General features: G+C 44.7%; 3 protein-coding genes across 4 annotated transcripts; 2 read left to right on the top strand and 1 right to left on the bottom strand.

Moving 5' to 3' along the window:
• Positions 1-453: 453 nt before the first annotated feature.
• On the bottom strand, positions 454-14,711 carry ncf1 (neutrophil cytosolic factor 1). Its single transcript, XM_088907081.1, has 11 exons — positions 14,596-14,711; positions 14,025-14,105; positions 11,449-11,524; positions 7,559-7,724; positions 6,803-6,861; positions 6,343-6,465; positions 5,028-5,135; positions 4,452-4,569; positions 3,599-3,706; positions 2,707-3,044; positions 454-1,412 (listed from the first exon to the last, which is right to left on the bottom strand). Exons 1-11 carry the CDS (start codon positions 14,665-14,667, stop codon positions 1,255-1,257), a joined length of 1,407 nt encoding a protein of 468 aa, XP_088763207.1. The 5' UTR covers positions 14,668-14,711; the 3' UTR covers positions 454-1,254.
• Positions 14,712-20,660: 5,949 nt separating this feature from the next.
• polr2j (RNA polymerase II subunit J) lies at positions 20,661-23,961 on the top strand. The gene is made up of 4 exons (XM_088907246.1): positions 20,661-20,915; positions 21,890-21,979; positions 22,278-22,452; positions 23,081-23,961. The coding sequence occupies exons 1-4, from the start codon at positions 20,686-20,688 to the stop codon at positions 23,114-23,116; spliced, it is 531 nt and encodes a 176-aa protein (XP_088763372.1). The 5' UTR covers positions 20,661-20,685; the 3' UTR covers positions 23,117-23,961.
• Positions 23,962-24,405: 444 nt separating this feature from the next.
• alkbh4 (alkB homolog 4, lysine demethylase) lies at positions 24,406-27,213 on the top strand. Of its 2 annotated transcripts, none has more exons than XM_088907053.1 (3): positions 24,406-24,718; positions 25,653-25,844; positions 26,500-27,213. In XM_088907053.1, the coding sequence occupies exons 1-3, from the start codon at positions 24,608-24,610 to the stop codon at positions 27,004-27,006; spliced, it is 810 nt and encodes a 269-aa protein (XP_088763179.1). In that variant the 5' UTR covers positions 24,406-24,607; the 3' UTR covers positions 27,007-27,213. The 2 variants fall into 2 exon arrangements, with proteins under 2 accessions (XP_088763179.1, XP_088763180.1); XM_088907054.1 differs by having other exon boundaries at positions 24,533-24,718; positions 25,653-25,787.
• Positions 27,214-27,882: the final 669 nt, after the last annotated feature.

Genomic DNA, 27,882 nt, shown 5'->3' with positions numbered 1-27,882 from the left:
AGTGCCCATTTTTATTCAAATCTCACTCTAAATATCAACGCCTGGGGAAGGAAGATGGTGCGTGTGCTTTTTTACTAACACTTCAGATTTTACAGCTCTGAGCGTGTAAAAGAGCAACCCCACCTGTAACAAAAGTTAAATTCTGCCAGCTGCTGTAATGTACATTCTGTGTGCGAAAAATGCACACAAAAATAGTAATTTCATTCAAAACACTTCCGGAAGGGTACATAATTTTACAACTAAATTGTTTGTTTTCTAATCCATCATGCCCATTTGACTCTATCCAATCTCACTTCCAGGTCCGTCACCATAAATCACAGGTGAACTATCCCAGCTTTGGGAATCTTTCTTTCCATCTCTGGACCGTTAGAGTGAATATCAGAAATTCTAAACAACAAACACTGTTTGCAGAAGACGACCAGTGTATTTACAAAAAAACCGCATGAGGCAGAATTGAGACAAATCTTTTTTAATACAGTGTGAGGGATATGTGGGGAAGAGACGGTTCACAACCTGTTGCTTACACAATTCACACAAAGCCTTGCATAACAAAAAGATGATACAGAAGCATTTCAAAATGAATGCTACAACCGTCACTTCTCCCTTTTTCTGTAAAGCAGTTGTGCTGAATAAATAGCAGGTGTACTTTGCAGGATGCTGCACTGCTAAGTTTTGTGAAGCAGGTACAGTAAGGGTACAAAATAGCTTATCTTAACAAAGGAGAAAATGCTAAAAACAATCAACAATGCTGAATAATATTCTGCCAACACCTTGTATCTAAAAACAGGCCACTACCTGCCTCCTGCTCTGACAGACAGACTGGCTTTTTCAGAACAAGCTCCCACTTAAACAGGAGACCCATAGTCTTGTTAAAAGTAAACATTTATTTGTGCACAAATATGTCTGAGGATTGATGCTCTCCAATTTCCTTAAAACAGGATCAAAGTCCTTATATCAGACACACAGAGAAAAAACACAAAATAATAACACAGGCTATACTTTTCATACTTTACCAAGGAATTAAATTATCTGTAAACAGACATTCTGACATTGCAAAGCCTCAGTGGTGAAATGTCCTAGACATTGTGAACTTCTTAGTTCATTCAAATTTCATTTGGTTACTACAGACTGTTTTCTTGTACACTTAATTATGGAAGGATCTGGACGGATCAGATTCTGAAAGGGAAGGAATTAGAATGTGTGAGGTCGGTGTGTCATTCCTCCTGCCTGCAGGGCGGCGGTGTTCTGACTTGCTCAGCTGGCGCTGCGGATGCTGACTTTCTTGCGGGTGTGCTCGGTGCAGCGCTCCATGATGAGCTCTCTGCTGGGCCGGGGGGGCACAGTGGGCAGGCCTCCCTGGGGCTCCTGGGCTGGAGGAGGGGTGGGGTCGATGGTGCTGGGGCTGCCGTTTCCTGCAACACGGGGCAAGGCAATGGAATGTAGCCCTGACTGGTCTGACATCATAGGAAGGGCTACGGAAAGTGACAGCTCCACTGGGTCTCAGCAGATTCCCCTGCATGTGCTCCAGAACAAACATTCCTAACTCCTGCCACAATCATAGCCCGATTGCTGAATCACAACCCTTTTGATGGCGTGCAGATCACTTGGCAACCCGTCCCATCATACAAGTGGCTAACTTCTACAATTATCCTCTGCGTAGCCATTTGACTAATTCACTGTCTCCACCTGCAACAGCTGTGAGCAGGCTGCGTTCTCCTTGCAACCAGGCCATGGCTCCCAGATTCCTTCCGGAACACCATCCAGAGGACACAAGTGGAGCCTATGTGGAAGAGCATTTCCCACCAAGAAACTGGAGGCACAGTCTGACAGGAAAGGTTGCTGGACTATGGAACAAGCTGCCCAGCCGTGCTATTGCAGCTGATAACCTGGCTTCTTTGCATAAACAGCTAGATGAGATCTTTGGATCAGTTAGCTGCTACCAACCAGACTAGCTGGATGGGCTGAGTGACCTCTTTTTGTTTATAACCTTTTATATGTTCCCATAGTCCCTATAGTTATGTTCATGGTCTTTTATTTCGGTCTTCACCACTGCATAGGTGTTACTACTGGCATGTTCTAATTTTGTTTCTTTGTCACTGTGTACCTTGCAACAAAACTACTGCTTAAATTGTATAATGGTTGGTTCACCCTGGAGGCCCAGATCTGACACCTTGCAAGGGGATCTTAATGTCATGCTGGAGGGACAAACGTTTTAGGACTGAGATCGAACCTGTGTTGTTGCAAAGTGCCTTACTGCATTACCAGAGGTCAAAAGTCAGCCTCCTGGAAGGCTGTAGCGCATTGTCACAGAGTGACACATTGCACTGTGCTCCATTCAAACCCAGCTGTTCAGTCAATAATGATCATCATTGATGACCAAATGCAGATTTTTTTCAAACAAAGCTTCTACAAAGCAATATGTTAACTAGGATCCTGTCCTCATTAAAATGAGTGCCCTCAGACAACAATGAATCACCCAGATTACCTGCAGCAACCCCATGCTGATGGTGTTAAGGTCATTCTCTCTGTGACTGTCTGCGTCAGGCCCTGCATGACACACCTGGGCTATGGCTGTCTGTTAGGGGGGTGCGTGCCTGTCTGCTCAGTTTGCTGCTCGATTGTCTTGTCATAGCTGTCAAGGCAGCTCGTTTAAAAAAAAAAAAGTCAGCACTGTGCTTCCTGCTGGGCTCCAATGGAGAGCTTTACCGTTGTTCATCTGTTTATCCTGCGGGACAGGCTGCGTCTTGGCAGGGCTCCGTGGCGGGGACACCTCTGGCTGGGAAGCTCGTGGCGAGGACGCCTCTGTTTGGGACGCCTCTGTTTGGGACACCTCTGGCTGGGAAGCTCGTGGCAAGGACGCCTCTGGCTGGGACACCTCTGGCTGGGAGGCCTGTGGCTGGGAAGCCCGTGGCTGGGAGGCCTGTTGCCTGGGTCCCCGCGGGTTGCGCTGCTGCAGGTACCGCCGGCTGTTCCTGCGGTAGGTGTCCTGGGTGATGCGCTGGCGCCCTCTAGCGTGGATACTCTGGGCATTCCGGATTGTGGACCTGTGGAAGAGAGAAGGAGGCCATTTGCTCTAATTGTGTCCACTCATCCCATTTCTAACCGCCTCTTCCAATTCAGGGTCGCTGGGGAGCTGGTGCCTGTCCCGGCAAGCAACGGGTGCAAGGCAGGCTACACCCTGGATGGGACACCAGCCCATCGCAGGGCAGACACACAGCCACACACAGACCAGGGCCAATATTCCCAGAAGCCAATCAATGTATCGGAATGTTTCTGGATTGTGGGAGGCAACCAGAGAACCCGGAAGCATGGGACTGCAAGCACGGGAAGAACGTGCAAACTCCACACAGACAGCACCTCAAGTCTAGAATTGAACCCAGGGCCCCAGTGCTGCAAAGTAGCAATTCTAACCACTGCACCACCATCACGCCCTAATTGTGTGTTTTTATTTTATTGTTTTTTGGTGTGTAATTGGTACATTTGCCATGATTTTCCCAAAAGGGGCTTTGTTTGAAAATTGGTTCAATTTCTAGGTCTTAGAAACAAACATTCGCAGTATCCAGACCGCTGGAAAGCTGTTCTTCCTGTTTTGCCTTACCTCCTGGGTGGAGGGGCTTTTCTCAGCTTCTCGTTCCTTGTGGTGTCCAGCTTTTCTCCTTTCGCCCGCAGGAACATGGATGGGTAGTGTCCCGTCTCCTCACCCTTCCTGCCGGTGACGCAAATAGCAGTAGAAATCAGCTGCACTCATTTACAGAAATTCAAACTGAAAAACACAGGAATACGTGTGACTCTCCAAGCCAGCGGCACACAGCAGGGAGACATCATCGGCTTCCCTGACTTTAGGGCACAGGCATTTCTTCCAAAACTGGAGAATATTTATTCAAGAACAGTTGCTGATCGTACGCAAAAGTTCTTAAATCTAAACCTGAATATGACAATCAACTAATGCATTGAAGCCAAAAGAAATGTGTCTGTGCACATAAGACTTCTTTAGGACTGAAGCATCACAGTTCTGAACAATCTTGTTCTCAGTATTAGAAAAGACTTAGTTGTTAAATCAAAAATAGGTTTTAACCTTTAGTAATCACCATCAGCACACTCAAACTCCAAAGTCTCTGTTTTTAACGGGGTCAATTTAAAACACTGTGAAGCACTCCTTTTCTTAAATTCATTCAATTTCTCGAGTTTCACTCATACTGTGCTGTTTTCCTTAAACATACAAACTAGGAAATATATTTTGATTCCTCATTAAAACAGATATGTTTTGACTGAATGGCCGCTATCTGTGAACAGAATACCTTGGCGATGTCAGCAGTCTGAACTTCTAAACTAAGGCCACAGTCTAAGTCAACACCTTCGACTCCACTATGCAGATTGATCTCAGTGCATGTGCTGATCTGACACAGAGAGACAGCTGTCCCTCATGTTATGCTCCAGAACAGAGAACTCACCTGACCACCCACCAACCGTCCAGCAGCTTGTGAATAACCTCAATGGTCTCTCCTTCCTCCAGAGTCAGTTCATCATCCTCCACAGCAGTGTAGCTATTAGTGGTGATGTATAGCTCCCCTGAAGACACACAGATACTCTCATTGTCTACAACAGTTCAAAATCTCAGAACTGCATTGCATGCCTCTATAAATCAGCTCCTGGTGTTGCAGTGGTATATACAGTACCATTTGTTTGAAACAACTCAAGCAGCCTGAGCCTGTCCTTAACTCTGATATAAGCCCTGTCAAGTCAAGTTGGTACCAGTGCTAAAAAAACAATAAGACTTTGTAAGAAACTTAAAAGTTACCAAATGCCACAGGAGATTAAGTAATACAGCTGTTAGGGTCTAGTGTTAGTTCAGAAACAGTTACTGACACTATGGTTCACTCCCTTGTTTCTGCACATCAAGAGTTAAAAGCCTTGAACAAATTCAATCTTATAGATACTGCAGAGACAAGCCGAGCTCTGCCTCCAGCTCTCCGTGGATTCCAGATTATCCCAGGTCTCATTTCAGCAGAACTGGGGCCGAGGCTGACCTTCATAGTTGGGCTCCGGCTCCTCTGTCTCATCGGGGCTCTCCAGAGGCTCCAGATAGGAGGCTGGCACCCAGCCGCGCCGAGACTCACACTGGCAGAACCACCAGCCTGCGGACATGTGGGCAGAGAGCCGAGTTAGCCCGACAGGAGACAACTGGCTCTGCTGGTGCTGATCCCAGCTCCCAGAGTTTTCTTGTTTCTGTAAACAAGCCCAGCTAGACCATCTGGTCTACTAAGAACTTGATTTTGAATCGCTTGCAGATTTTCTAGATACCTTGAAATCTGCACTTGTTTTAAGACAGACAGTTTGATCTGATGTTCTTTTATTTTATGCCGTATTTAATGAAGTCAAAGCTCAGTTTATAACCATACATTATTCACAACCTCTTCGTCCCATGTAGAGACAATCCAGAGCCCATGGCAGACACGGGGCCTAACACCGGACAGCGCCCAGGACTGGGTGCCAGTCATCTCAGGGCACACAGGCCATGCAAACTCCACACAGCAGGTATCACAGTCCAGAATCAAACCCAGGACCCAAAAGTCACGAGGTTGTAGTGCAACAACACTGTCTACAGCAATGCCTGCTGGTGTACATTAAGAAGAGCAGGAACCTTTCAGGTCAAACTGTGTGACAAGATCATTGCCTGTTTCAGGAAGAATCTCTGAATCTGATTTCAGATGTAAGAATTAGAACTTAGCTTGGGTCTTATCTTGGGGTTTTTTCCTGTTATTTCAATTGTTGCTTGCTTCCTATTCTGTGACCCTAAGGTTCTGCCATGCTGTTCCGGGTTCTAGTTGATCAGTACCAGTACACGTAGCCTCTCCTGCTCCCTCTGTTACTCCAAGAACTTGGTTACAAACAAGCCATTTGGCTTTGGCTGGTTCGATGTAAAGACTTTATATTTTGAACAAGAGAACTTGCATAGTGCATAGGGCATAGTGGAGCAGTGGCTAGCATTTCAGCCTCATAGACTGGGGCCCTGGGTTCAGTTCCAGACCTGGGGTGTGGAGTGTGTATGTTCTCCCCATGTTTGCAGAGGACTTCTTCAGGTTTCCTTCTACAGTCTAACAACATACTGCTAGGTTAATTGGATTCTGGGGAATTTGCTTTAGTGTGAGTGTGTTTGTGTCTGTGTGTTCCTGTCCTGTCCAGGTTGAATCCTGCCATGTGCCCATTGTTTGCTGGGATAGGCTCCGGCTTCCCGGTGACCCTAAATTGGATAAAGGTTAGAAAACTGATGGATGGATCTTGCCATGTTCACCGAGGCTCCTAATAAAGACCCTCATGCTCGAGGCTGGCTGCTGTTCTCACCATTGTCGTTCTTCTCCACAATCTCCACATGATCCCCGGCCTGCAGGTCCAGCTCATACTTGGTGCACTTGCTGTAATCTGCAATGGCTCTGTAGGTCTCCAGGATAATCGGGCCAGTTATCTCTGCAGCCACATGGGGAGGGAGGATGGTCAGTAATCGGGCTGCAGTATTATAGCCCAGCATACTTAGTGGGGACAAGCAAGTGAGACAGGACTGCACTAAAAAGCCTGGGAATTTTTGATGGAAAATGTAGGGATGGCACAGTTACAGGGAGTTTCAGAATAAAATAAATGGTACAGAATAGTATCCCATACTGCTTTCAGATAACCTAGCCTCTGAAAGCAAGAGTTTCCCCAACATAACACAGTGTAGTCCTCACTCAGTCACTCGGTCCTTATACAGACAGTTAACCATTGTTAACCAAGGACACATAACACAGGGATTAAGGAAATATCTCACCAGATGTGTTCGTTCTTGATTTGTCCTTTTGCATCAGGTACGTCTCATTCCTCTTAAACCTACAGAAGAAATAAATCTCGTTAGCCTTGAAAAAGGGTACAATCTGTATTTTGGTCGTAGTTATTTAATGCAACAACATTTTCTTTGTGAAGTTGTGATACACTATGTATGTGATAATTATGCATTGTTTGTATTTGTAATGTGCTGTAATGTACTGCTTTTCACATCCATTCACCCATTTTCTAACCACTTCTTCCAGTTCAGGGTCACAGGTATGTCTCTGGACTGTGGGAGGAAACTGGAGCAAACATTAACCCCAGGGCCCCAGCACTGCAAGACAGTAATGCTAACGACTGTGCCACATGGTGGAAATGTACAGTATGCAATTATCATATACTACAAAAAATCGTACAATATGTGATAATCATGTATTATACACAATTGTCATATACTGCATGAAATTGGAATGAGCTGTATGTAACCGTTTTCAACGGAGGACACATTCAGTACATTTCAGAGATCAGGAATCCACTACCAATGGTGACTGAAGTGTGTATCGACCTATGTGGACCCACTGGAGGCCAGGGGTGCAAACGTACAGAGTGTTGAGGATCACGTGTGATTACCAACAGGCGCATGTAGATAAAACCCTACCAAGTCGCATCACAGCTATCCTGGACTGGGACCCGGGGCAGGGTGGCGTGTTTCCAGTGAGCATGGGCTGCCCGCCCGTGGGGGGGGGGGGGTCATACTCACGGGAGTGAGGACGGGGGGCTCTCGTCCTCCTGCCGCACACGGAAGAAGTCCCGGACCAGCTCGCAGCGCGAGATCTTGGGGGGCAGGCTGATGAGGGCGTGGCAGTACCCCGCCAGGGTCCCCTGCCGCGTCTCCGTCGCCTTCTGATTGTCAAACCACTTGGGAGCTGGAGAGAGAGAGAGACGGACAGGGGGAGTGTGTGTGTGTGTTGCTGTTTGCCAGTCATGGGAGTTTTTCTCTGAAATGGCCAGGGTCCCACCTGGAACACACACTGTTCCAAGACTGGCAAGAGTCTGGGATTCAGGGCGCACCCCTCTTGCAAGCTGTCTCCCCCACTTTTCTCATGTTCAGAAATGGCTGTTGCAAGGAATTTAATAAAGGTTACAGACCAGAGGAGGCCATATTTCCCATTGACCCCATCTCATTCAGTTGCTTGCTTGCACTAGCACTTTATTAATACTGTCCTGTCCAGGACACTCCTGTAGTGTCCTAGGGAAAAAGGTTCAAAACATAACTGGGCAATTTGCTCCAGTCCAGACCCCTTCCACTCTTTGTGTAAAGAAGTGCCTCCTGATTTCAGCCCTCAGTGCATTTCCCCTTGTGTCCACAGGTCCTAACCACAAGGGACTCTAAATGTACCGTGTTGTCTGGAAGTTATTTTTTACAGACCAAGCTGTTTTGATTACCCATGAAAATCTGAAGCAAAGTCGTTATTTCCAGGTTTGCACCATCCGTCCGTTACAGAATGCATAGCTTGTGTTAAAGGGGAAGCTAGGTTAGGTTTTGCTTTATCTCCATAGTGCTTAAACACAGATGCTGCAATTACACAGCCTTCTCCTTTCTCTTCTTCTCCAAACCATGATGAAATAGTGACCACATTTGCCTAAGAGTTTCTTCATTCAGTGAGCAACATCATCTTATGCATCTACGTGCAGTAAGAAAAGGTTACTTGCCAAGGCTGTGAAAACTGTGCACATCTGTGTTAGAGTCATGGGAAGCTTGCTTCTCTAGGTGATGAGTGACCATCTGCACTTGTGTCATTGGTATTTAAATACAGTGCTGGTAATATTTATGGAAAGAAGGAATATTGGGTATACTCACTACAGGTACATCTTTTAGGTAAAGATGAAATGTCACCTAATACGATATTGCACAGGCTATGTGATTGGTGCTTTTTCAGAGGTTTCCTGACAATCAAACCAGCTCAAGACATAAACAGTCTTGCAAAAGTATTCCCTGTTATAGATGATAGTGGCTGAATTTCAGCAAAGCCTGCAAAGAAGATACGATGAGTGGATTGTGCTGATCACTCCGCTCCCCTTAGCCCCCTTGGAGGAAAAGGCCTTTACAGAAAATACGGCTGTCATTATTTCTGGATGGGTTTTCTACCAGCTTTGCACTGTGGGATGGTCCTTTTTGCCCTTTTTGTGTCCACGAGTACTAATCACAAAGTATCCTAGCTACACCATGTTGTCCAGAGGGTACTGATGTTTTTATAGACCAAGCACGTTTCAAGCTGCAATTTCATAAAACAAGAAAATGTTATTACCAGGTGTGCACCACCCATCTATTCCAGAGGGCAAAACTTCAGATAAAGCAGAATGTGGAGATTCTACATATGACGTTTAAAGATTTCAAGCTCAGATGTTAGCAAAGTGTGCAGGACTGCAGTGGAATGTGTATTTTTGCAAGGGACTGTACCAGAACAGGCCACGGACACTATGGATCCTGGGAAGGAAATCCCACATGGGGAATCTACAGAACTGAAAAACCTGCAGACAACTAAGGCTACTCCTGTCAGCTGATGGCAGTCCAGCTCCATGGTCACCCGGTAGTATGTACTTCTCTGGGGTGTGGTTTGTGATAGTGGTAGTCTGGAGAATAGAAATGGTGGAGGAAGAAAATCCAGAGTTTGCAAAATGGATGTTAAATTCCTCAGAGTATTTTTTCACTGGATAGAGAAGCTGCGAAGCATCTTTCTGCACATTAACACAGCAACAATGCTCTGAAACCATTGAGGGCAGAGTGGAGGCAGCCCAGCAAAAGGCTGAAGGTTAAAATTGGTAGCAGAAATGAAACAAGGAGAAACACCAAGATCTACCTGAACAAAAGTTATCAGAAAATTCTAAAATAACCAGGAAATATCCATGCTCACTGGTCACGGCTCAAAGTCTCCTCACTCTCAGCACAGAAAATAGAGAAGTAAACATCATAGACACAGAAAATGCATTGAATTAAAAGAAGGAAGTGTGGTAAATCTATCCACTCTATTTATTTCACTTTGGTGCTACCAATCACTATCTGATCAGGCACCCCACAGGTGCAGCCACAGATAATTTCACAAACCTGGCAGAAGTGGTTCAAACAGCTAGATAAATGCCTCTGGGGCAAAACGTTTTGGAAAGGCTGCAAAGATAAAAACAAATAGGCAGGAAGCCAAACTGCTTTGGGCAATGGCAAACAAGTGCAAAGTTCTGCAAGCCCCTTTCAGACTCAGATCTATAGGTGTGTTCTTGTTGATGCTTAAAAAAGTATGCTTCCTCTTTTTCAAGCCTGACTGGCTACAGATGTTTCCTCATTAAACAGACACATCTCTTGCTAAAATAGCTCTGTCTGCAGTCTTCAAACCACATGCTTTCTATGCATAAGACTGGAAACCAAAAGCAGATTTAGTTTTGTTACTAAATGCTTACAACACAAAAAAAAAAGAAGCAGATCAGGACAAAGAAATACGTAGAAAGACGAATCTGACATAGAAATTTCTTCTAGTTGCGCTGAGTTGCGGATTCCTGACAGCCAGAAGGACTAGGCATTCAGCCTTTCTCACTTGTTGGGTTACTCATCAGCCAGGCCATCAGGTTTGACACTGTGGCTGAGTAGCCAGCTTCACACCCCCACAATCCTTTGCATACTGTGCCCCCAGTTCAAATGCACTGCCCCGAAGGCACCCCTTGTGTCTGAAGAAATGTATAGGGTTGGCTTTGTCATTGCCTTGAGGATTCTGTCACGATCACTACTCCCCCTCTTAAGGGCGCTCCAGCCCTTCCTTGTTCTGCCCCATTACCTGCACCTGTTTCTGATTTCCGTTCCCCCTTAAAAGCCAGACGCAGACGTCACCCGAGGTTCCTCATTGAATCCCGTTTCGTGAGAACCCGGGGTCCTGCTGCGTCTGGCTCCGTTATGGTTTTATCCCTTCGTTCCTGATTCCCCCCGCCGGTCCCGACCCGGCTCCTCGTTTTTAATTCCTTCGGATGGATCGTCTGGCATTGGACTACTCTTCTGTCTTTGATTGTTCGCCCCGAACACCTGCTCACCTTGGACACGCCCCCCTGTCTCCATACCCTTCTCCTGCATGATTTTCTCCCTGCTGTGTCCTCACCAACCGGATCGTGTCGTCTGCATAGGGCCCGGAAAGAACTGTTCTTGACAGATTCTAAATTCTGGAATCTGCTTCACTAGAAGTGTTCTCTGTTTAAGACTAAAACAGTTCATTTCTTTCAGCCTGTCTCACCACTCAACATCAAATACTATTTGCTAGGAGCTTCCCCAGTCCTGAACTTTGTCAAGCTTTAGGCTGGTACCTCAGTTTTTAACATGGTGATTGTTGCTCCCCTTGTCTTATACTGTAATTGTACATCTTCCCAGAACCCCATTTGCAATATAGACTTTGGCCTCAATGGTTTGAGGTCTCCGGGGCCAAAAATACAACCAAGACTAGAACATCTCGTTATCAACACATATCATGTGACACTGCCTGGCATTTCAATTACATAAATGAGAAGATCTGAACCTCATTCATATGAGGTTTTTGATTATGATTTTCTGATGAAGAGTTCTATGTGAAACCCCTGAGGTCAATAGAAGCACCACATGCATAGAAATGTCTTTACCTGGTAGGGCGGGAATGATCCGGTCTTTAGCATCAATTTCACCGGCCTCAATAGGAAAAAGCTCCTTCAGGGATTTCTGCAGAGTGCGACAAAGAGCAGTCAAGGACGTTTCACTACAGTTACCAGATCCCTTCTGATCCCTTCAGGAATCCACTCTCCTGAAAAAGCCGCATAGGATGTGAACCAGACAGGCAGCCTTCCTGCTCTGCCACTCTGCGAGTGTAAGATGGCATCACTCAGGCTCACACTTTCCTGCTCCTGATTGAAAACCCTCCTGGAGGATCGGAGACTGGGAGTCAGCGATATAATCTTGCCTGTGCTGCAAGCCATTTTAAGAAACCCCTGCAAAGGCTTGCATACTGTCCTTTTCCAAAACCAGCTTGCACAACGAGCCCTGTTGCACAAGAACAAGTAATAAGTTACAATGTGCTGAAGTAAACAGTATGTTAGTGCGTGGTGACACCCCAGGTTATTATTAAGTTCTAGATTGTTCCTTTTTAAAACACATCCGTTTCAGAAGCAGTCAGAAACAAACAGAATGTTTTGTTCTCATATTTAGTCCTACTGGTGGTATTGTGATTTGCTGACCTCATGATTCTCCTTGTCTTGGCAGCAATCCCCACACAAACTGGCAGTGTCAATGGGAACCTGAAGCTGGAATGTACATGATCCTTTCCTGGCTGACATGCGTAAGGGTGTGGAACAGTGGTTAGAGTCCCGGGCCCATCAGTGGGAGGTGGTGGGTTCAAAATCCAGGTAAGACATTGTAGTCTTCAGTAAAATACTGCAGCTGAATCACAAAAATCCCAAGCTGTGCAAATCTAATTTGCTTTGAAGTAATGTTTCACACAAATAAATCTGTTAATAGTTGTAATAGTTAGTGATGGGTCCTTAACACAAAGGCGCCTATCACTCTCTACTTATTGACCTACAGTGCATACTGTAGGAGCGGTGGCACTGTGGCTAAGGATCTGTGCCTGTGGCCGGAAGGTTGCTGGTTCAAATCCTGTGGCTGGCAGAGGAATCCTACTCTGCTGGGCCCCTGAGCAAGGCCCTTAACCCCAGCTGCTCCAGGGGTGTTGTACAATGGCTGACCCTGTGCTCTGACCCCAAGCTTCTCTCCCTGTCTGTGTGTCTCATGGAGAGCAAGCTGGGGTATGCGAGAAGTTGAATTCCTAATGCAAGAAATTGTATATGGGTAATAAAGTGATCTTATCTTATACTCTTTTCAAATAACCAAGACATAGTAAAGGGATTGCATGCGATTGAACCACTGGAGAATTATGACATTAAATATGTTTACTTTGTAAGTAAATGTCAAAGCATTGTTTAGGAATAATTGAAGACAGCAGTGAACTGGTAATAGTGGAGACAGTGAACAGGAGAGTGGTCGTACTGTAATGTATGTGGCTTATTGGCTTAACAGCAAAATTCTGATAAAAGTCAAATGGAAGAGAGCTCTCTACAGATGACAACACGTCATTATTACTAGAAAGTGAAAACATAGTAAACTTGATGAAAGAATATCCCATGCAGGTTATACTAAAGGGGATGTCAATATCATCCCACAGGATTTAGAAGGAGCTTCCTTGCAGCTGAATAATTGTAACATGAGTGACAGGGACTAAGATGACTTGAAAGTAATAAATCACTGGAGTCTAGTGGTATTTTCCCAGCTGTACTGGAGGAATGTTGTTCCTAGAACTCTAACAGGAATATTGCAGCTAGTTAGCAGGATGGGAACTCATCAATTGAAAAATTGCAATTCTAACCCTAATTCATCAAAACTGAACCACTTAATACCAATAAACCGTGGGTCTTGCTAAGGCCTGTCTGAAAGCAACACTGAAGAAAGTGTTGACTGAACATTCACTATAAAACGTTGCACAAGCTGCTGCAGGCAGCCAACACCAGGGTTCACTTTAGGATGCTACTGGCATTTCTTGCTCCTTTAGACATTTCATTTCTGAACATGCAGAAGGTTCTTCTGCAGTTGTCTAAATCAGCAAACATTAACAGCATGTACAGCAATAATCCCTGGTTCTTCACACAGATTTAATATGTTTAAGTATGTGCTAGGAATATACGTGCAAAAGTAAATTGCTTTATATCCCACTTTCGGGTGAGTATCCCAAAAGACTGTTGCACTTTTAAAACAAAGGGGCTATTTGATGAGCTTCTGTTTTCCTATATTAAATGACCACAGTTTTGTGTACATATATGTGCTTTTCTGCCGTGTCCAGTTATATATATTGTGTTTACCAGTTTTGCTGGCATAAACTGCCCCTAAAAGACTCTCCTAAGCGCTGGGTAGGAGAAAATATCCATGGTGTCTCCGTCTCACAGAATTCAGTGCACAACACGGCTCAGAACATTGCAAAAACCTGAATCAGCTGCACAGCCAACAGCAAACAAATGAACAAAATCGAGAAACACACTATAATCTCATACAATCCATCCAACAGTATCAAATATCAGAATCCAGATTCATTGCTCAACCATTCATTGCAACCATTGCAACGATACTGCTGCTAGATACAAACCCAATATTATAAGACGAATGCCCAGTTACTCACATGGAAAGTGTAGATCTCTGGATATTTTCTATAGATCAGTTTTTCTGACTGATCACTCCATTTCACCAGTAGCATGTAAACCTGTGAGAAGAGGAATGCTTTAAGGTGGGTATTTAGAAGGAATAACACCTGTACTGAAGGGTTAACAGAGCACATGTGCACTAATTTAGAAGCTTCCTTTCGCATGGAGGTAATCACACCACCGTGTTCAGTGAGAGATCCTCACCACCGTCTCAGCGATATGGTGCCCCACAGTGCTATTCTCTTGTACAATGTTGGAGTAGCACTATAAGTGAAATAAACTGCTTCAGGTCTTTGGTTCCTAACAGATGTCATTATAGATTATATCAAAAACATCACTTTCCTTCTCTTACATGTTGAACAAATTAATGGAACAGCTCTTTAAATTGAAGGTATAAACAAAAGCAGACAACCAGCAATACTGTGTTACAGGTGAATCGTGTTCATTGATGAATGCTCTATACATTGGTTACAATTATCAGTTTATTCTTCTTAGCTTACTCCTCTTTTGCAAAATAAGCAAATCAAATTGCGTTTACACAGGACTTACATAGTGCTGACTGGGGATGAATCTCCTCTCAAAGCCCAACAGCTCCACATGACGGATGTAGATCTCCCCCATGTTGTAAACTTCAGGTCCACTGGGCAGTAATGAAGCAGCTCAGTGAAGCTGGGACTTCTTACACCAAGCAGTTTCCACCAAAGGGGTGGAGCTTCCCTGAACAACCACTCCCCCGTCAGCTCTCCATAGAGGATTGTTAAGAATTCTACAGAAAGCATGCAATTGAATATGGGTGTGTAGTGTTCCATTACAATGCACTCACTGGCTGTGACATGTGTGAATCGTACTAATTTATATGGTTGACACTGCATTTCCAAAGTAACTTATATTTGCACCCATTTATACAGGTGTATATTTTGCTGGAGCGATTTGACAAAAAATAATTTGCTGGGACGGAAGGAAGAATCAATTTAAACATCTAAACAAGGAAGCAGGTAATTTAAGTCATCAGTCAGCACTGGAGATTTGCAGCTCAGTTGGAATGAAAACCAGCAGACGCAGCTGACAACCTGTAACAGACAACACACTGTTAGAAATTGGCTTCTGCAGATATCACCTTTAAGTCCCTGGCGAGATTTTAATCCTGTGCAGATCTTAGGGTGGGGAGCTGTGTCGGATACAGGCTGCGAGGGAGCAAGGAGAGGCTGGGTGAGCCTGAAAAGGAAACAGAGAGAAGCAGGTGTGCGGGAGAGAGGCGCAGAGGGATGGGGAAGGGAAGAAAGAGTGGGAAAGGGCAGTGGGAGATATGAAGTGATATCAAGTTAATAAATTTTGCCATCAGCAGAATTAAAAGGCAAATAGCCAAATGAATAACCAAATGAGTAGAAATGGGAGCATGATTGTGTGTGGAATGGGGTAATGGGATTGTTCCCAGTACCCACAAGAAATCTAGTTGTCCGGTACTGGTTCTCAGACAATAGTCTGGGCTGTCTTGAGATGCACTGTGAGTGTGTAAGGTGTGGGTGAGTGTTGTGGAGGTGGTGGTGATAGTCCTGTTAAAGTCTTCCAAACTAGGGCACCACAGAGTCTTCTGAAAACGTGCTGAAGAATCAGAAGGTTTTCCCGTTTTTAATCCTAAATAAACCAGTTTGAACAGTTCTATGTTACTTATTTGACTTATCTGTTGACTTATTGACCCCAATGGGCATTGGTGTGATTGCTCATGAGGCTATTCCTGTCTGTAACCACTGCTTGAGGACCTCATGTAGGCTTTCTTTTCTTCTCTTTTCAGCATGGAATGAACCTTTAACTTGTTCCTTTGCAGCCTCATACAGAGACCACTGGGGAGAGACATGAAGGCAGTGATGATGAATGACAGGGGGTGACAGCCACATATTAATTTGCTAACCTGAAATGGGTTGAGTTAAACTTTTAACACTTCTCAGAATCTTTTAATCTACAAGGGCTTTATCAGTACGTGATTCAGAAAGATGCTCGGTCACTTCAAGATTGCAAATCAGAAAAGCCGAACAAGATTCAAAGAAACAGCCTCTGCTAGCTTCCTGGAAATTATTGCACAGTTTCAAATGTTACATTTCTCCACCTGTTTACTGGTTTACTGTCCCATCAGAAGGATGGCCATATTGGGGCACTAGATAGGACTTTCTGGTCCCAAGGGAGGTGCACTACCTACTGGGAAACCAACATCACTTATAGCAGCAACCTGATTCTCCTTAGTAGCCTGCCTCCCTGCACAGATCAGTCCCAGCCCTAATGAGCCTTAATGTGTCATCTTGCACCAAGTTCAGGAATAGTGTAGCATGCTTGCACTTTGTGCATGCACTTGTAGTGTCAATCAAAATGTAATAATACTGCATTTCAAAGATTGGATTTCTCAGTTAGAATGCTGGGAGCTGTTGTACTGTTGCCAGACAAGGCTGGGATTAGAATTTGTAACACACCTACAGTGTACTGGAGTGTCCCATTACCCTATTAGCAGACATAAAACAGAGGTACCACTGGGGTGCAGGGAATGTGATGTAGTCAAAGACACCACTTCAAAGGTCTTTAGGGGAGCTTGTAATGGAAAGAGAGGCCTTCTTCACTGACCTTTAATCTTGCTCAGGTTATACGCAAAATCTGTGCTCATGACAAGCTATGTTTTGAGGAAGAGAACAAAAAGATACCCTGGCCATCGATTGATTTTCTAACAATCAGATGGAACTGTGTGCTTCTAACAGACAGAATATGGAATACTGTTTTCTGAAAAACTCCTCCTTCACAGAATAGTTGGTGAGCTGTTTTTTGGAAGTTGGAAATGTCCTAAAATGGTTTCAGATAGTATCTATATCATATACGCACACTTGTATGCAGTATTTCGGTGCAGTCTCACCATCATTTGAAACACAAGGTGGAATTAGCTGTCTATGAACTGTTAAACACCCTTTTAGTCAATCATTTCACTGAAGAGAAGCAACTGCCAAAGAACCTAACCCTAGCCCTTACCCTACCACAGTGGAAGAACTGGCCTCACTCTGCTTGTTGCGAGAACTGTCTGTAGAAATCCAGAGTGCCACTCTTACACAAGGAACATGATATACATGCTTACCAGCACGTTTGCGACAGTCGAGTGAAACTCAGTTTCCAAATGAAACAGGGAACTTCCCTGACAGGCTGAGAGATGCAGGGGACACACTGAACATAGTCTAACAAACAATTGCTAGTTCCTTTATTTAAATAAATAATAATGTACAGAGTACACAGCGCCTACAGGAAGGTGAGACGAAGGTGAAAGAGGAGGTTAGGAGTGAAGAAGCACATACTGTAAACCAAGATTAACAGAGTATGAAGTATTTGAAACTCACGTTTTTACCTTGAAATTTTCAGGTACACTTCTAGGGTTTGCAAAGTTCTATAATGTCTATTGAATGCCGTGACTATAAAGTGTTCATATACACCTCTCACTGTGATATTAGTTATCTTTCTTTCTTGTGAGAATCGCCAAATGATTCAATATGATCTGATCACATTCCAGAGACCTTCATTTTTGTTTCTGTGGAAAGCATGCACTCATTTTCCATCCTGCAGACATGTCTTGTGGTTTTTTTATGGTCTCTCCCTCCGCCACCCCCAAAAAAACCCCAAACCCCACCTCCTGTGATTTTCGGCAAGTGGTTTAAGACTGCAAAAACTCCTGTTGAAAGTACAAAGAGGAACTAAAACTGAAAAAAAACCCAACACACATGAGGAAACAGGCCTCAGCTGGCCAGGCTGTCCAGGTGCCTTGTGGCCCATGGAGAAGTGCCGGCTCTGTGGCTGACAGCACCTGACAAGCACAGCCAGACCTCTGGACACTGCAGACGCCCACACTGGCACCATGTCTGTGTGAAGCCTACACATGCTGCATGTGCAACTTACAAAGACCACAAAGGAATAGGTGAAGGCCCAATCCAGGGTCTGCCTTATGTGCAGTAGTTTCTCAAAATAGCTGCAAAAGTCAATATAAAACACTGTGTGGGTAAATAAGGATACAAATGAGATGAGGCCGTTCAGGGTTTCAGACCATCTGGCTCATTTAATTGCTAGTAGGTGGGAGATCAAAGGAGCTCATCCTTCAGGAGAAAACCAGGGCATCTGTTTCGACATGCGGTTTGGTAGCTTTCTCCACACTCCCACTGCCCTTTGTGTAAAGAAGTGCCTCCTGTTCTCAGTCTTAAATGTACTTCCTAGTCCTTTCCACTTATGTCTTCTGGTTTGTTTTTCACTCTTGACCCTGAAAAAGTCTACTGGTTAGACTTTGTCAGCAGCTTTAAGTGTGATAAGTGTTATAACCAAAGTAATGTGTGGATGGTCCCCAACCATTCAGTTATCTTTGACTGCATCTATTTTGAGGGGTCACTTAACTGTGAATTTAGTGACTTGGTGCTATGGGTAAAATCTGGGTGAGTACCGCTGTCTCAGTGCTCTCCCCCAGCTGCCTTTAAAAACAATTCTTTATTCTTCAGTGTGAGGTTAACCAAGGGAAAATAAACTTCTTAAATGGCATTCTATTTTAAAGAAGATACTTAATAAGGACAAAACGTTTTAAGACATTAAGAGAGGATTTCATCACTGGGACACAGTCCTGCAGTCAGCATGCTACAAGATGCCAGGGAAGAGGCTGATGCCGTTTATGGATTGGATGAGCCACCCACATGCAGCTGATCACAGCAAGCGCCCAGACCCAGACAAGGTCTCTGCATTTCCTTCCTTTAAAGAGGAGAGCAGCGCAGAGCAGTGGGGAGAGAAGACGAGGGGGATGTGGTAGAAAAACAGCTGCTGCACTGAACATCTGAGGGGGAGCGAGGGAGGGGGGCTAGAGCCAACCCTGTGACTCTCAGCCAGTCACTCCCCCCCCAGATCACCAGCAACGCAACACAACACGACAGCTGGCTCCGCCTTTTTCATAACTCCAAACACACATCCAGTAAATTTTCCCAAAACTCTGGTGAAGTGAAAGACAGGTACTATATACATCAATTTCATTTCTCTTTTCTAAGCCAGTTTAAAGCTTTATAGTATTGTAACACTTACGGCCGACAGGCACTGTGTAAGAGCCGGCTTACCAGAGCAGGTGACGTCACCGCCCTTCCCTGTGATAGCAGGACTACAGCTACTGGGCTGTAGAGAGATCTCTCTTTAGCTCACCGGGCTGGGTCCCTGCTAAGTGACGCGGGAGTCCCGGGTTCGAGCCCCCGACGGTGGGGGGCCGACCTAATGCGGCAAGGGCGCCCGCCTGAGCCCCCGTTGTGTTACAGTATTTTTGAAAAAAATGGAGAGTCCCAAGGGAAGTGTTTTATAGCTTGGTTGCTAAAAGTTCCATAAAAACTCCTAGAATCCTTCTCAGTTAGTTGTGCGTGTAAAGGGCCTTCATCAAACACGCACTGCTTTCACAGTGGCCCCCTGACCTCCTTCCCTCCTCCCACACAGAAGAAAGTCTCTGTGAAGCTTCCTTTTTCCTTCGTTTACATCAGCCTCAGCACATGCTTTCCATCACGTACCTCACACCGAAAAAACAGAAGAGGATCCACATCTTGCCACTGGCTGCTAGTGAATGTACAAGCAGAAAAAACATCTAAAGCAGAAAGAAAAGATATATCTTGTCAATACTCAGCAATTAGGACACTCCTAAACTGCTACCGAGTCTGTGACAGCCTAGACTAGGCTGTAGAAATCAAGACCTCTGCCTCGTTAAATCAAAAAGCCTCCAACCATGCTTTGCTCTTCCGATCTGAAGTTGCCCCAAGCTCTCTGAAAGCATATGAGACTCAAGAGTTTATAATGTATGCCTGTTGTACTTTCAGTCATGGTAGTGTTTAATAAATCAAATATATTATTTAGCACCTTCATTCTCAAGGCATCTTACATAAACTATACATAAAAAAGAAAAATGTAAAGAAGCAACAATTTCTGCTGTTGTACAGTATATGTCACCATGACAGACCCATGGTCAAATATACAATGGTAGGAGGGTATTCCTATATCCAGGACACAACAGCTCATTGGGCCAGAGGCATACTGGTTTCCAAGGCATTAAACAAACAGAGCCCATGACTCCAGCCAGCTGGGTGGACTAGAGCTAATTGAGTGAGGCTGTGATCATTGAAGGGGCACAGCAGTGTCTGTTGGGCCTTGAACCCACAATCCATCGGTTGTGAGTACAGAGACTGACACACTACATTGCCCTAAGATATACAAGGCAGTATTCTAATATTATTAGTCTGTATATATATACACTGTTTCTTATTATTGCCTCTGCCAAGCCAAAGGACAATGTCCACTTATTTCTTGTGGACAATAAAATAGATTCTCATTGAGGTGGTGCTGTTAATCTTTTATTGAAAGTATCACAACACATTTTTCACTGTGTTTACTATGATACTGTTAAGAAGGATCATTAAAATCACATGCAAACCTACAGTCACTTAAGAAGTGCGGTTTGCTAAACTTAATAGTTTCTCAACTGCCCAGTGTAGCAGTATAGTCATTTTTTCATCAAAACACAAAAAAAGCATCTCTTTTTTGTAACTCTTCTAATTATATGTATTTCTCTCAAAAGAAAGGTTTTCATTTCGTATTCTTATTTATTATTGTTTGTTTATGATCATACAATGCTGTTTTATTAGTAGCAGTAGTAGTTTAGGGAGCTCGTCAGCAGACAGGTGTGTGCTGCCCCCTGGTGGCCGGACCCCAGGCCTGCCGCGGCCGCCATTGCTCCGTCCTAATTCCGCCGCGGCCCGTTTCTCCGGCTCCTTCTCAGGGACAACTTGCTTCAAGATGAATGCGCCGCCGGCATTCGAGTCCTTTTTGCTGTTCGAGGGAGAGAAAAAGTGAGTAGTACACGTTTATAAATCGTGTGTTTTTAATTTTATGAAGAGGTGTGCTATATTATTCTGAAGTGATGGAGGAGCGATTACGAGCAGCGCCGCTGCGATAGTGCCTCGCTAATCGGCAGGAAGCTGTTCCTGGGTTGAAAACATATTATTTCCAGGCTTTTGGCCCGTTACGAGTAGAAGTAGATTTTAAATTATGAAACGTAAAATGCACTGGCCGTGGCTGCTTTTTAAAATACGTGTGAAATGTTGTTTTGCTATCTTTTCTAGTCGACGGAAGCGTTTGGGGGGAAAACAGATCGATTGCTTACGTCTGGAATTTGCTATCGATGTTTTCCGTTTTCTGCCAAACCGTTTATCATTATTCCCCCCAAAAAACCTCAACAAAACCCTATTTTGAGAAACCTTTGCCCCTTTTTTTTGAGTGGTATGAATGTTTTTTTATAAGTCTTATCAGTGTATGTTGTTTTACGTCAGAAATACTTTGTATATATTGTGCGCAGAGAGCTGAAGGGTTCGGGTTTGTGTCCTTCGTAGTTTGTGAATGTTTAGATTTCTACCTAAATACATTATCGGAGTTGAATTGTATTAATCTAAATCCTCATAATCACCCGAGGTGACACCCGAAGAAGGCTCCACGGCCGAAACGTTGTGTTTCTTTTCTTCTCTTGTCTAAAAGATTTAAATATCATAATTACAACCGTAATATAAAGGGTGTGGGATATAAAAGCTGTGTATTATGTGATTACGTTCTAAGTTTAATTCTGAGCACTCTTTTCTTGCCTTATATTTAAAGTCCTGAATTCTGCCTGTTTTTTCACCAGTTCTAGAGCTCAGCCCCATTGCCACACTGTATTTGGAATGTAAAAGAAACTGCCTGTGATGCTTACTTTTTTTAAGGCTGGGGTAGCTCAGGCTCCCTCTGTCTGGTGACTGTACCTACAGTTTCTTTGTTTCTGTTGTTTCCTTAGAATTACAATAACCAAGGACACGAAGGTCCCCAATGCCTGCCTGTTCACTCTGAACAAGGAGGACCATACCCTTGGCAATATCATCCGATCGTAAGTCAGCAATTCATAGACTTGAGAGAATTTTATTTTAGGCAAGGTAGTTTACACTGAACCAATTTATACCTAAATCTCATTTATAACCAAGTGTAAATCTCTATGTAGGGCCAAAAATGCACCATTTTCATTAGGACAGGATGATTACATCACCCATTATTTTCACATATCAGATGCATCAGTGCTTAGTTCTCATGACCCCTCCAGGCCTGGAGCCCAGCAGAGATGATTTACAAGCTCCTTGTGCTCAATCCCCTTACCGCTGTGTCTGTAAACCACCTCCACACGTCTGCAGGCAGCTGCTGAAAGATCCACAGGTGCTGTTTGCGGGATATAAGGTGCCCCATCCCCTGGAGCACAAGATTGTGATCCGTGTGCAGACCACCCCGGACTACAGCCCTCAGGAGGCCTTTACCAACGCCATCACTGACCTCATCAGCGAGCTGTCCCTGTTGGAGGAGAGGTTCAGGGTGAGTCTCGCCCACCTGCCTGTCTGTAGGGAGAGTACTGGGGCCAGAGGGTGGACAGTAGATGCCCGAGGCAAGGTGATGGTACACAATAAGAAACGATTTACATGCTATACAGAATTATTTTACAGCGGAACATGCAACTCGATTGGTTGTATAGCAGGAACAAAATAAAACCCTTTAGCTATTTTTTTCTATGGAAAATGAAATTGTCTAATCTTATTCATTGAACCTTTATGACACTGCTGTAAGCTGTGTGCCAGTTAAGAAGAGTATTTGCTGTTTATTATCAACTGTTCTAGTGATTTAAGAGTGACTTCAAACACTGTGATCTTCCAGGGTGCAGCCAGATTGAAAACATGCTGAATTCCAGCAGGAGTACTGGTTAGAAATTCACCTAACTGAGCTGGGATTGGAAACAGGCCTGTACTCATTAGGAGAATTCAACATCTCATAGGCGACAGGGCTGTACTATCACTAAAACCCAAACAGAAATGCTGGACTTGCGATTTCCTCCTGGTCTGTTGGAGACGCGCTCTGAGTGGAGCAGGAAGCCCTTCCTGGCTGGTGTGAGTTTCGCTCCTGGGAGATGAGGGTTGTTGGGGGGACTACTGACACATCTGTCTTGCAGGTGGCCATCAAGGACAAACAAGAAGGGATTGAATGAACGGTGCCTCCTGCTCAAGTGCTTCTCCGTTGACTTTGGATGCTGAAAGAACTTTCCCCCGTCAGAGCCCTGTTCATCATGCATTTATATTAAACCTGAGTGTTTCATGAGCAGGGCCTGTCCAACTGCTACCATGGCAGGGCACACCTGTGTGGTAGCTCTCCCCGAGCCCAATGGTGTGCCTTGATGTATGTCATACTGTGTCACATAGTATCAGTGTATTAGTTCACTGACTGTCTTCCTTTTCATTTCCAAAGCTGTTCTGTCAAAGCATTCAAGAAATTGTTGTAGGAGCTGTAATGATTATGGCAGGTAATGTTCAAGTAAGTTTTGATTTCGTATTATGTAGGTTTATTCTATAAAGTTTGATTTAGTCGTTATTTGATATGTACAGGGTAAGCTTGTAAATTATGACGTCCCTGCCCGAATTTTCAGTACTGTAAGCGTATTATATAAATGCTTTAGCCCCAACAAAAGCAACCTGTTTAAATAAAGTCAGGTTTTTCAGCATCTTAATTGTGAAAAAAGGATAAGGCAGCAAATGTGTTTTTGAAAACTGTCTTGTATTTAAGTACAAGACTAATTTACAAGATGCAAATATATTATTGTTTCATGAGAAGGTCTGTCTTAAGAGGTCTGAATCATTCTGTCATCTAGCTGGTCTGAATTAATTGAATTTACTAGTCAGCAAGGAACATGTGTGAGTTTCCAGCCCTTTTTCGTAATTGTTTTTAATAATGTGCGTACATCCAGAGTATGTTGCTTTGTAGTCGGTAAACCCTGATTTACTTGTAAATAACTAGAATGTTACGTTTTGTAAAATATTTGATTAAAAAATTGAAAAGTATACTGTTGTTTTTTTTAACTGGATGTTGAATGTGTAAATTGTAGACCTCCCAGTTTCAGTTCATTTTCGTCATATGTCATTAAGCCGATAAGAAATTTATTTTAAAACTCTCCTGCCTGGATTTCTAAGGGTATCGATTTGTTTGATGTTCTTCACATGCTGTGGGTTAAAAAAAACAGTAAATGCTCATTTTTAGGATTTTATTTGCTTAAGCAAAGACTTTATCTGTCGGATAATGAAAAACGAATGGGGGCTTCTTGGACACTGAAGTAACAATCACTTATTGCAGAATATCTCAATTTTGTTTCTTAAACAATCACTAGAGAATGCTGCTGCTGTTTTTTACGCGTTAGATATTGTAACGAATACGCCCCCTGCGCATAACAGGAAGCTTGGCCGCCAGAGCCGCGGGGTTTCCCTGTTGCATGACGCCGGAGACCCAGGTTCGAGGGCCGACTTGAGATAGGAGCGGCGAGGGCACATGCCCAGACAACCCGAATCAGTTACAATATGGAACCATGTCTGGCGGAAAGACGTTCCGGGGGGCACATTTGGATGTGACACTGGAAGAGTTGTGTGGTGGTGCTGTGTGATGATCGCTCACAGTTGATGGTTGTGTTTACACCGTGGGATTGTCTACCTTTATGGCGGACGAAGAAGTGTTAAAAGCCAGCTGTGCCTGTAAAGGAATCCGCTCCTGTCTGATCTGTGAAAATCGCAATGGGAAACTGGAAAACCGGATTAATGTACAGCAGGTACGATGTCACACTGTACGTGTACTGAGAAGTTTCATACACCAGATTTTGCTCTTTGGCATTATTTAAACTGTAAAATCAAGTTTCAGAATCTCTACTTTGTTTTGATCATTACATTCGCCGTTACAAGGATACCTTAAAATGAGCTGTGGGATTGTATACAACTAATCCATTTAAGAATGCTTTCAGTCCGAATGGTAAAAAAGACTTTACCCCCTTTTTAATGTACTCGACATATTCATGACTAAAGAATACACTCCATTATCAGTCATCTGAAAATATAGACCACCATCTGGTAAATGCAGTTCATCCCACAGTTAAGAGCAGATCTGAAAAGTTATATTTGAACCATTTTTCATTAATAAATGGAAACAGCAAACTGATGTACTGTATAATGCTTTGAGATGCAGCTTTTTTCCATGTGATTCTTTGTTTTCTATTCAGCATTATTATTGTTGGGATACTTGTATTTATTAAAACAATTTTTGGACAGAATCCTGGGGAACTGGATTTGGATACAATCCACAGCGGATGGGGCCATAAAATAGATCTTTATACTATAGTAGCTGGACAGTTCCTGACTGCAGAGTTTTAAAGCACTTTCTGAATTCTTTTTTTGCTGTTGTTTTCCCCTGATAAAAAAATGCCTAAAGAGATTGGATTGTTGGAGTGACTCTGTCCCTGACGGTCTCCAGCGCTCTGTTGATGTTTTTTTCAGATTACCTCTCTCCTCCTTTAGAAGGCACTTAAATCTTCCTAAACTTTCTTGTTTTACACGTGAAGGTGTTAAGATGTATAGCACAGCATTAAAGGGGGCTTTGTGTTTATCTGGGGTTGTATGAGGACGTGTCACGTGTCACTGCGTGGCGGTAAGGCCCTGCGGCAGCGAGCTGTGCAAGGTGTGAACGTCATGGCGGTTTCTCTGGCCACACAGCCGCGCCGGGTCTTCGTGTACGAGCCGTCCTCGGGGCTCGCGGTGAGAGCGGAGGGGGGGCTGCAGGAGTCCTTCCGGTTCCCCGGGGTCCTGCTGTGGGAGAACTTCGTGTCGGAGGCGGAGGAGCAAGAGCTGGTGAGCGCGATGGACCGGGACGCCTGGAGGGACTCGCAGTCCGGCCGCAGGAAACAGGTCCGGTAACAGGAGAGGCGCTCGGTGACTCGTGTCTTTCCCCTGTGTGCTCTGTCCCCCAGCGACGAGTGCTTCTCTAAATGAACAGCACTCTCCAGGAAACCACATGCACAGCTGATTCATGGAAAAACCCTGCATCTGCTTTTTTATATCCTTTATTATCATTATGTGGAGGCTTATAATATTTTTTTTTTTCCACATACATAAAAAGGAAACAGACAGTGTTGAATTACATAATTTGTATAGTCGGTTGCATCTTTGTTCCTATCACATTACTGAGAGTCTCAACGTAGCTTTCCAGTTTTGATGATCTTTTTACAAATATATGTTACTGATGGCTAATTCTGTGGGTATTTCTTTCCATGAGATAGATTCTTCAACATCTGAACACTAGGTCTGTCGGGCTTTGACTGGTTTCTGGTGATTTGGTTCAGGCCTGCGATTCAGACGTTACTCAAGAGGCACGTTTCTGCCTCTGATGTTCGTTCAGAAGCAAACTTCTAGGGTAAATCTCAGAAAATCGTTGATATTTCCTCAAGAATCTTTTCCCAGTATCTGCGTCATAAGGCTTGTGGGGTTTTATAAGAGACGTGTATTTTCGCACTGTTAAACCATCGTTCTGTGGTGCCCCAGTGACTGTGCTTCTCCCCCCCAGGACTTCGGGCCCAAGGTGAACTTCAAGAAGCGGCGGGTGAGACTGGGGGGCTTCAGCGGCCTGCCCCCGTGCAGCCGGGAGCTGGTGCGCAGGATGGGCCGGGCGCCGCTGCTGGGGGGGTTCCAGCCCGTGGAGCAGTGCAACCTGGACTACAGCCCCCAGCGCGGCTCCGCCATCGACCCCCACCTGGACGACGCCTGGCTGTGGGGCGAGCGCCTGGTCACCCTCAACCTGCTGTCCCCCACGGTGGTCACCATGAGCCGGGAGCAGCCGGGGGCGGGGGATCTGTGGGTGTTGGTGCCCCTGCCCCGCCGGGCCCTGCTGGCGCTGTACGGAGAGGCACGGCACCAGTGGAAGCACGCGGTCCGCAGGCAGGACATTCAGGATCGCCGGGTCTGCGTGACCTTCCGGGAGCTGTCGGCCGAGTTCCTGTCCGGGGGGGAGCAGGAGAACCTCGGCTCTCAGCTGCTGGACGTAGCCCTCAGCTTTCAGGGGATCCCAGTGTAGCAGGGATCAGGACCTGGGCGTCCAGCTGGGGCGGAAACCTTCTTGCCTGGAGCCTACGGGTGTGTGGCCCAGGCGTTCGGATCTCCCCGAAAAGATATTCCATGTGCTTAGCTGAGCTCCCTCTCTTCTGTTGTCTCTGCTTGATTTGGAAAGAAATTGTGTTCAGCTGTTTGTACGTGCTTGACTGTATTTATTAAACTGTTGATCTGAGGTCTGAGATGAATCAGTGTCTGAACGTCCTGTGGTGGATATGGAGCCTGCGTGCACGTGGTTGTTTGAGGGAGTCTTCGCCTTCTGGGGAATGTGGTATTTTGTTTGGTAAAACTAAACATTGTAGAGAAACAGGATGCTGAATGGTGAAACACAGAAATTTCAAGTGTGGTTATGACCACTTCACTGCTGCATTAGGAGGTCAGACCTGGAGTGATTACTGCACAACAGACCATCAGTTAGATCCCAGTTTTTTGTGCTGTGATGCTCATGCTCCTGCTTTCTGAGGTGGCCAGAGGCTGCACTTGCTGATTTCAGACAGTGCTGGACTCCTCTGTCAATGTCAGCCTCTTGTGAACGATACCTCCCAGCGTGCTCTCACTGAGAATCCAAACTGATGGCGCTGGAGTATACGCATTTGGAACATGTTGATTCTGAATGTAAGTCTTGGTGGTTTTAGTTTTTCACCTGTGTTGTTGGAAGGTTCAGAGTTTAGTATCCATTCAGTAAGCCAACTGCACACCAGCAAGGAGATCCATCATAAATGAATCCAAACCAATGGACTGTCGTGCACTGTCATTATTATTTTACTGCACAGGGCTGAAACATGGACAGCAAACAAGTGCTGATTAAAAGAACTGGTCGAATCACTGGATCGAATCATCA

The sequence above is a fragment of the Atractosteus spatula genome, chromosome 27 (assembly GCF_055471065.1).
Source record: "Atractosteus spatula isolate fAtrSpa1 chromosome 27, fAtrSpa1.hap1, whole genome shotgun sequence".
NCBI classification, from domain to species: domain Eukaryota; kingdom Metazoa; phylum Chordata; class Actinopteri; order Semionotiformes; family Lepisosteidae; genus Atractosteus; species Atractosteus spatula.
This window is presented reverse-complemented; position numbering and strand designations above follow the sequence as displayed.

What these genes read in the sequence shown, in the direction of transcription:
- ncf1 (XM_088907081.1), bottom strand. Translation starts at nt 14,667, where the DNA reads ATGGGGGAGATCTACATCCGTCATGTGGAGCTGTTGGGCTTTGAGAGG. An exon ending in GATCATTCCCGCCCTACCAG is followed by an intron (nt 7,725 to 11,448) that starts GTAAAGACATTT and finishes CTCTCTCTCCAG; the next exon opens with CTCCCAAGTGGTTTGACAAT. An exon ending in ATCAAGAACGAACACATCTG is followed by an intron (nt 6,466 to 6,802) that starts GTGAGATATTTC and finishes ATGTGGCTGCAG; the next exon opens with AGATAACTGGCCCGATTATC.
- polr2j (XM_088907246.1), top strand. Translation starts at nt 20,686, where the DNA reads ATGATCATACAATGCTGTTTTATTAGTAGCAGTAGTAGTTTAGGGAGC. An exon ending in CTTGGCAATATCATCCGATC is followed by an intron (nt 21,980 to 22,277) that starts GTAAGTCAGCAA and finishes ACACGTCTGCAG; the next exon opens with GCAGCTGCTGAAAGATCCAC. An exon ending in TGTTGGAGGAGAGGTTCAGG is followed by an intron (nt 22,453 to 23,080) that starts GTGAGTCTCGCC and finishes TCTGTCTTGCAG; the next exon opens with GTGGCCATCAAGGACAAACA.
- alkbh4 (XM_088907053.1), top strand. Translation starts at nt 24,608, where the DNA reads ATGGCGGACGAAGAAGTGTTAAAAGCCAGCTGTGCCTGTAAAGGAATC. An exon ending in ACCGGATTAATGTACAGCAG is followed by an intron (nt 24,719 to 25,652) that starts GTACGATGTCAC and finishes CTGGCCACACAG; the next exon opens with CCGCGCCGGGTCTTCGTGTA. An exon ending in AGTCCGGCCGCAGGAAACAG is followed by an intron (nt 25,845 to 26,499) that starts GTCCGGTAACAG and finishes TCTCCCCCCCAG; the next exon opens with GACTTCGGGCCCAAGGTGAA.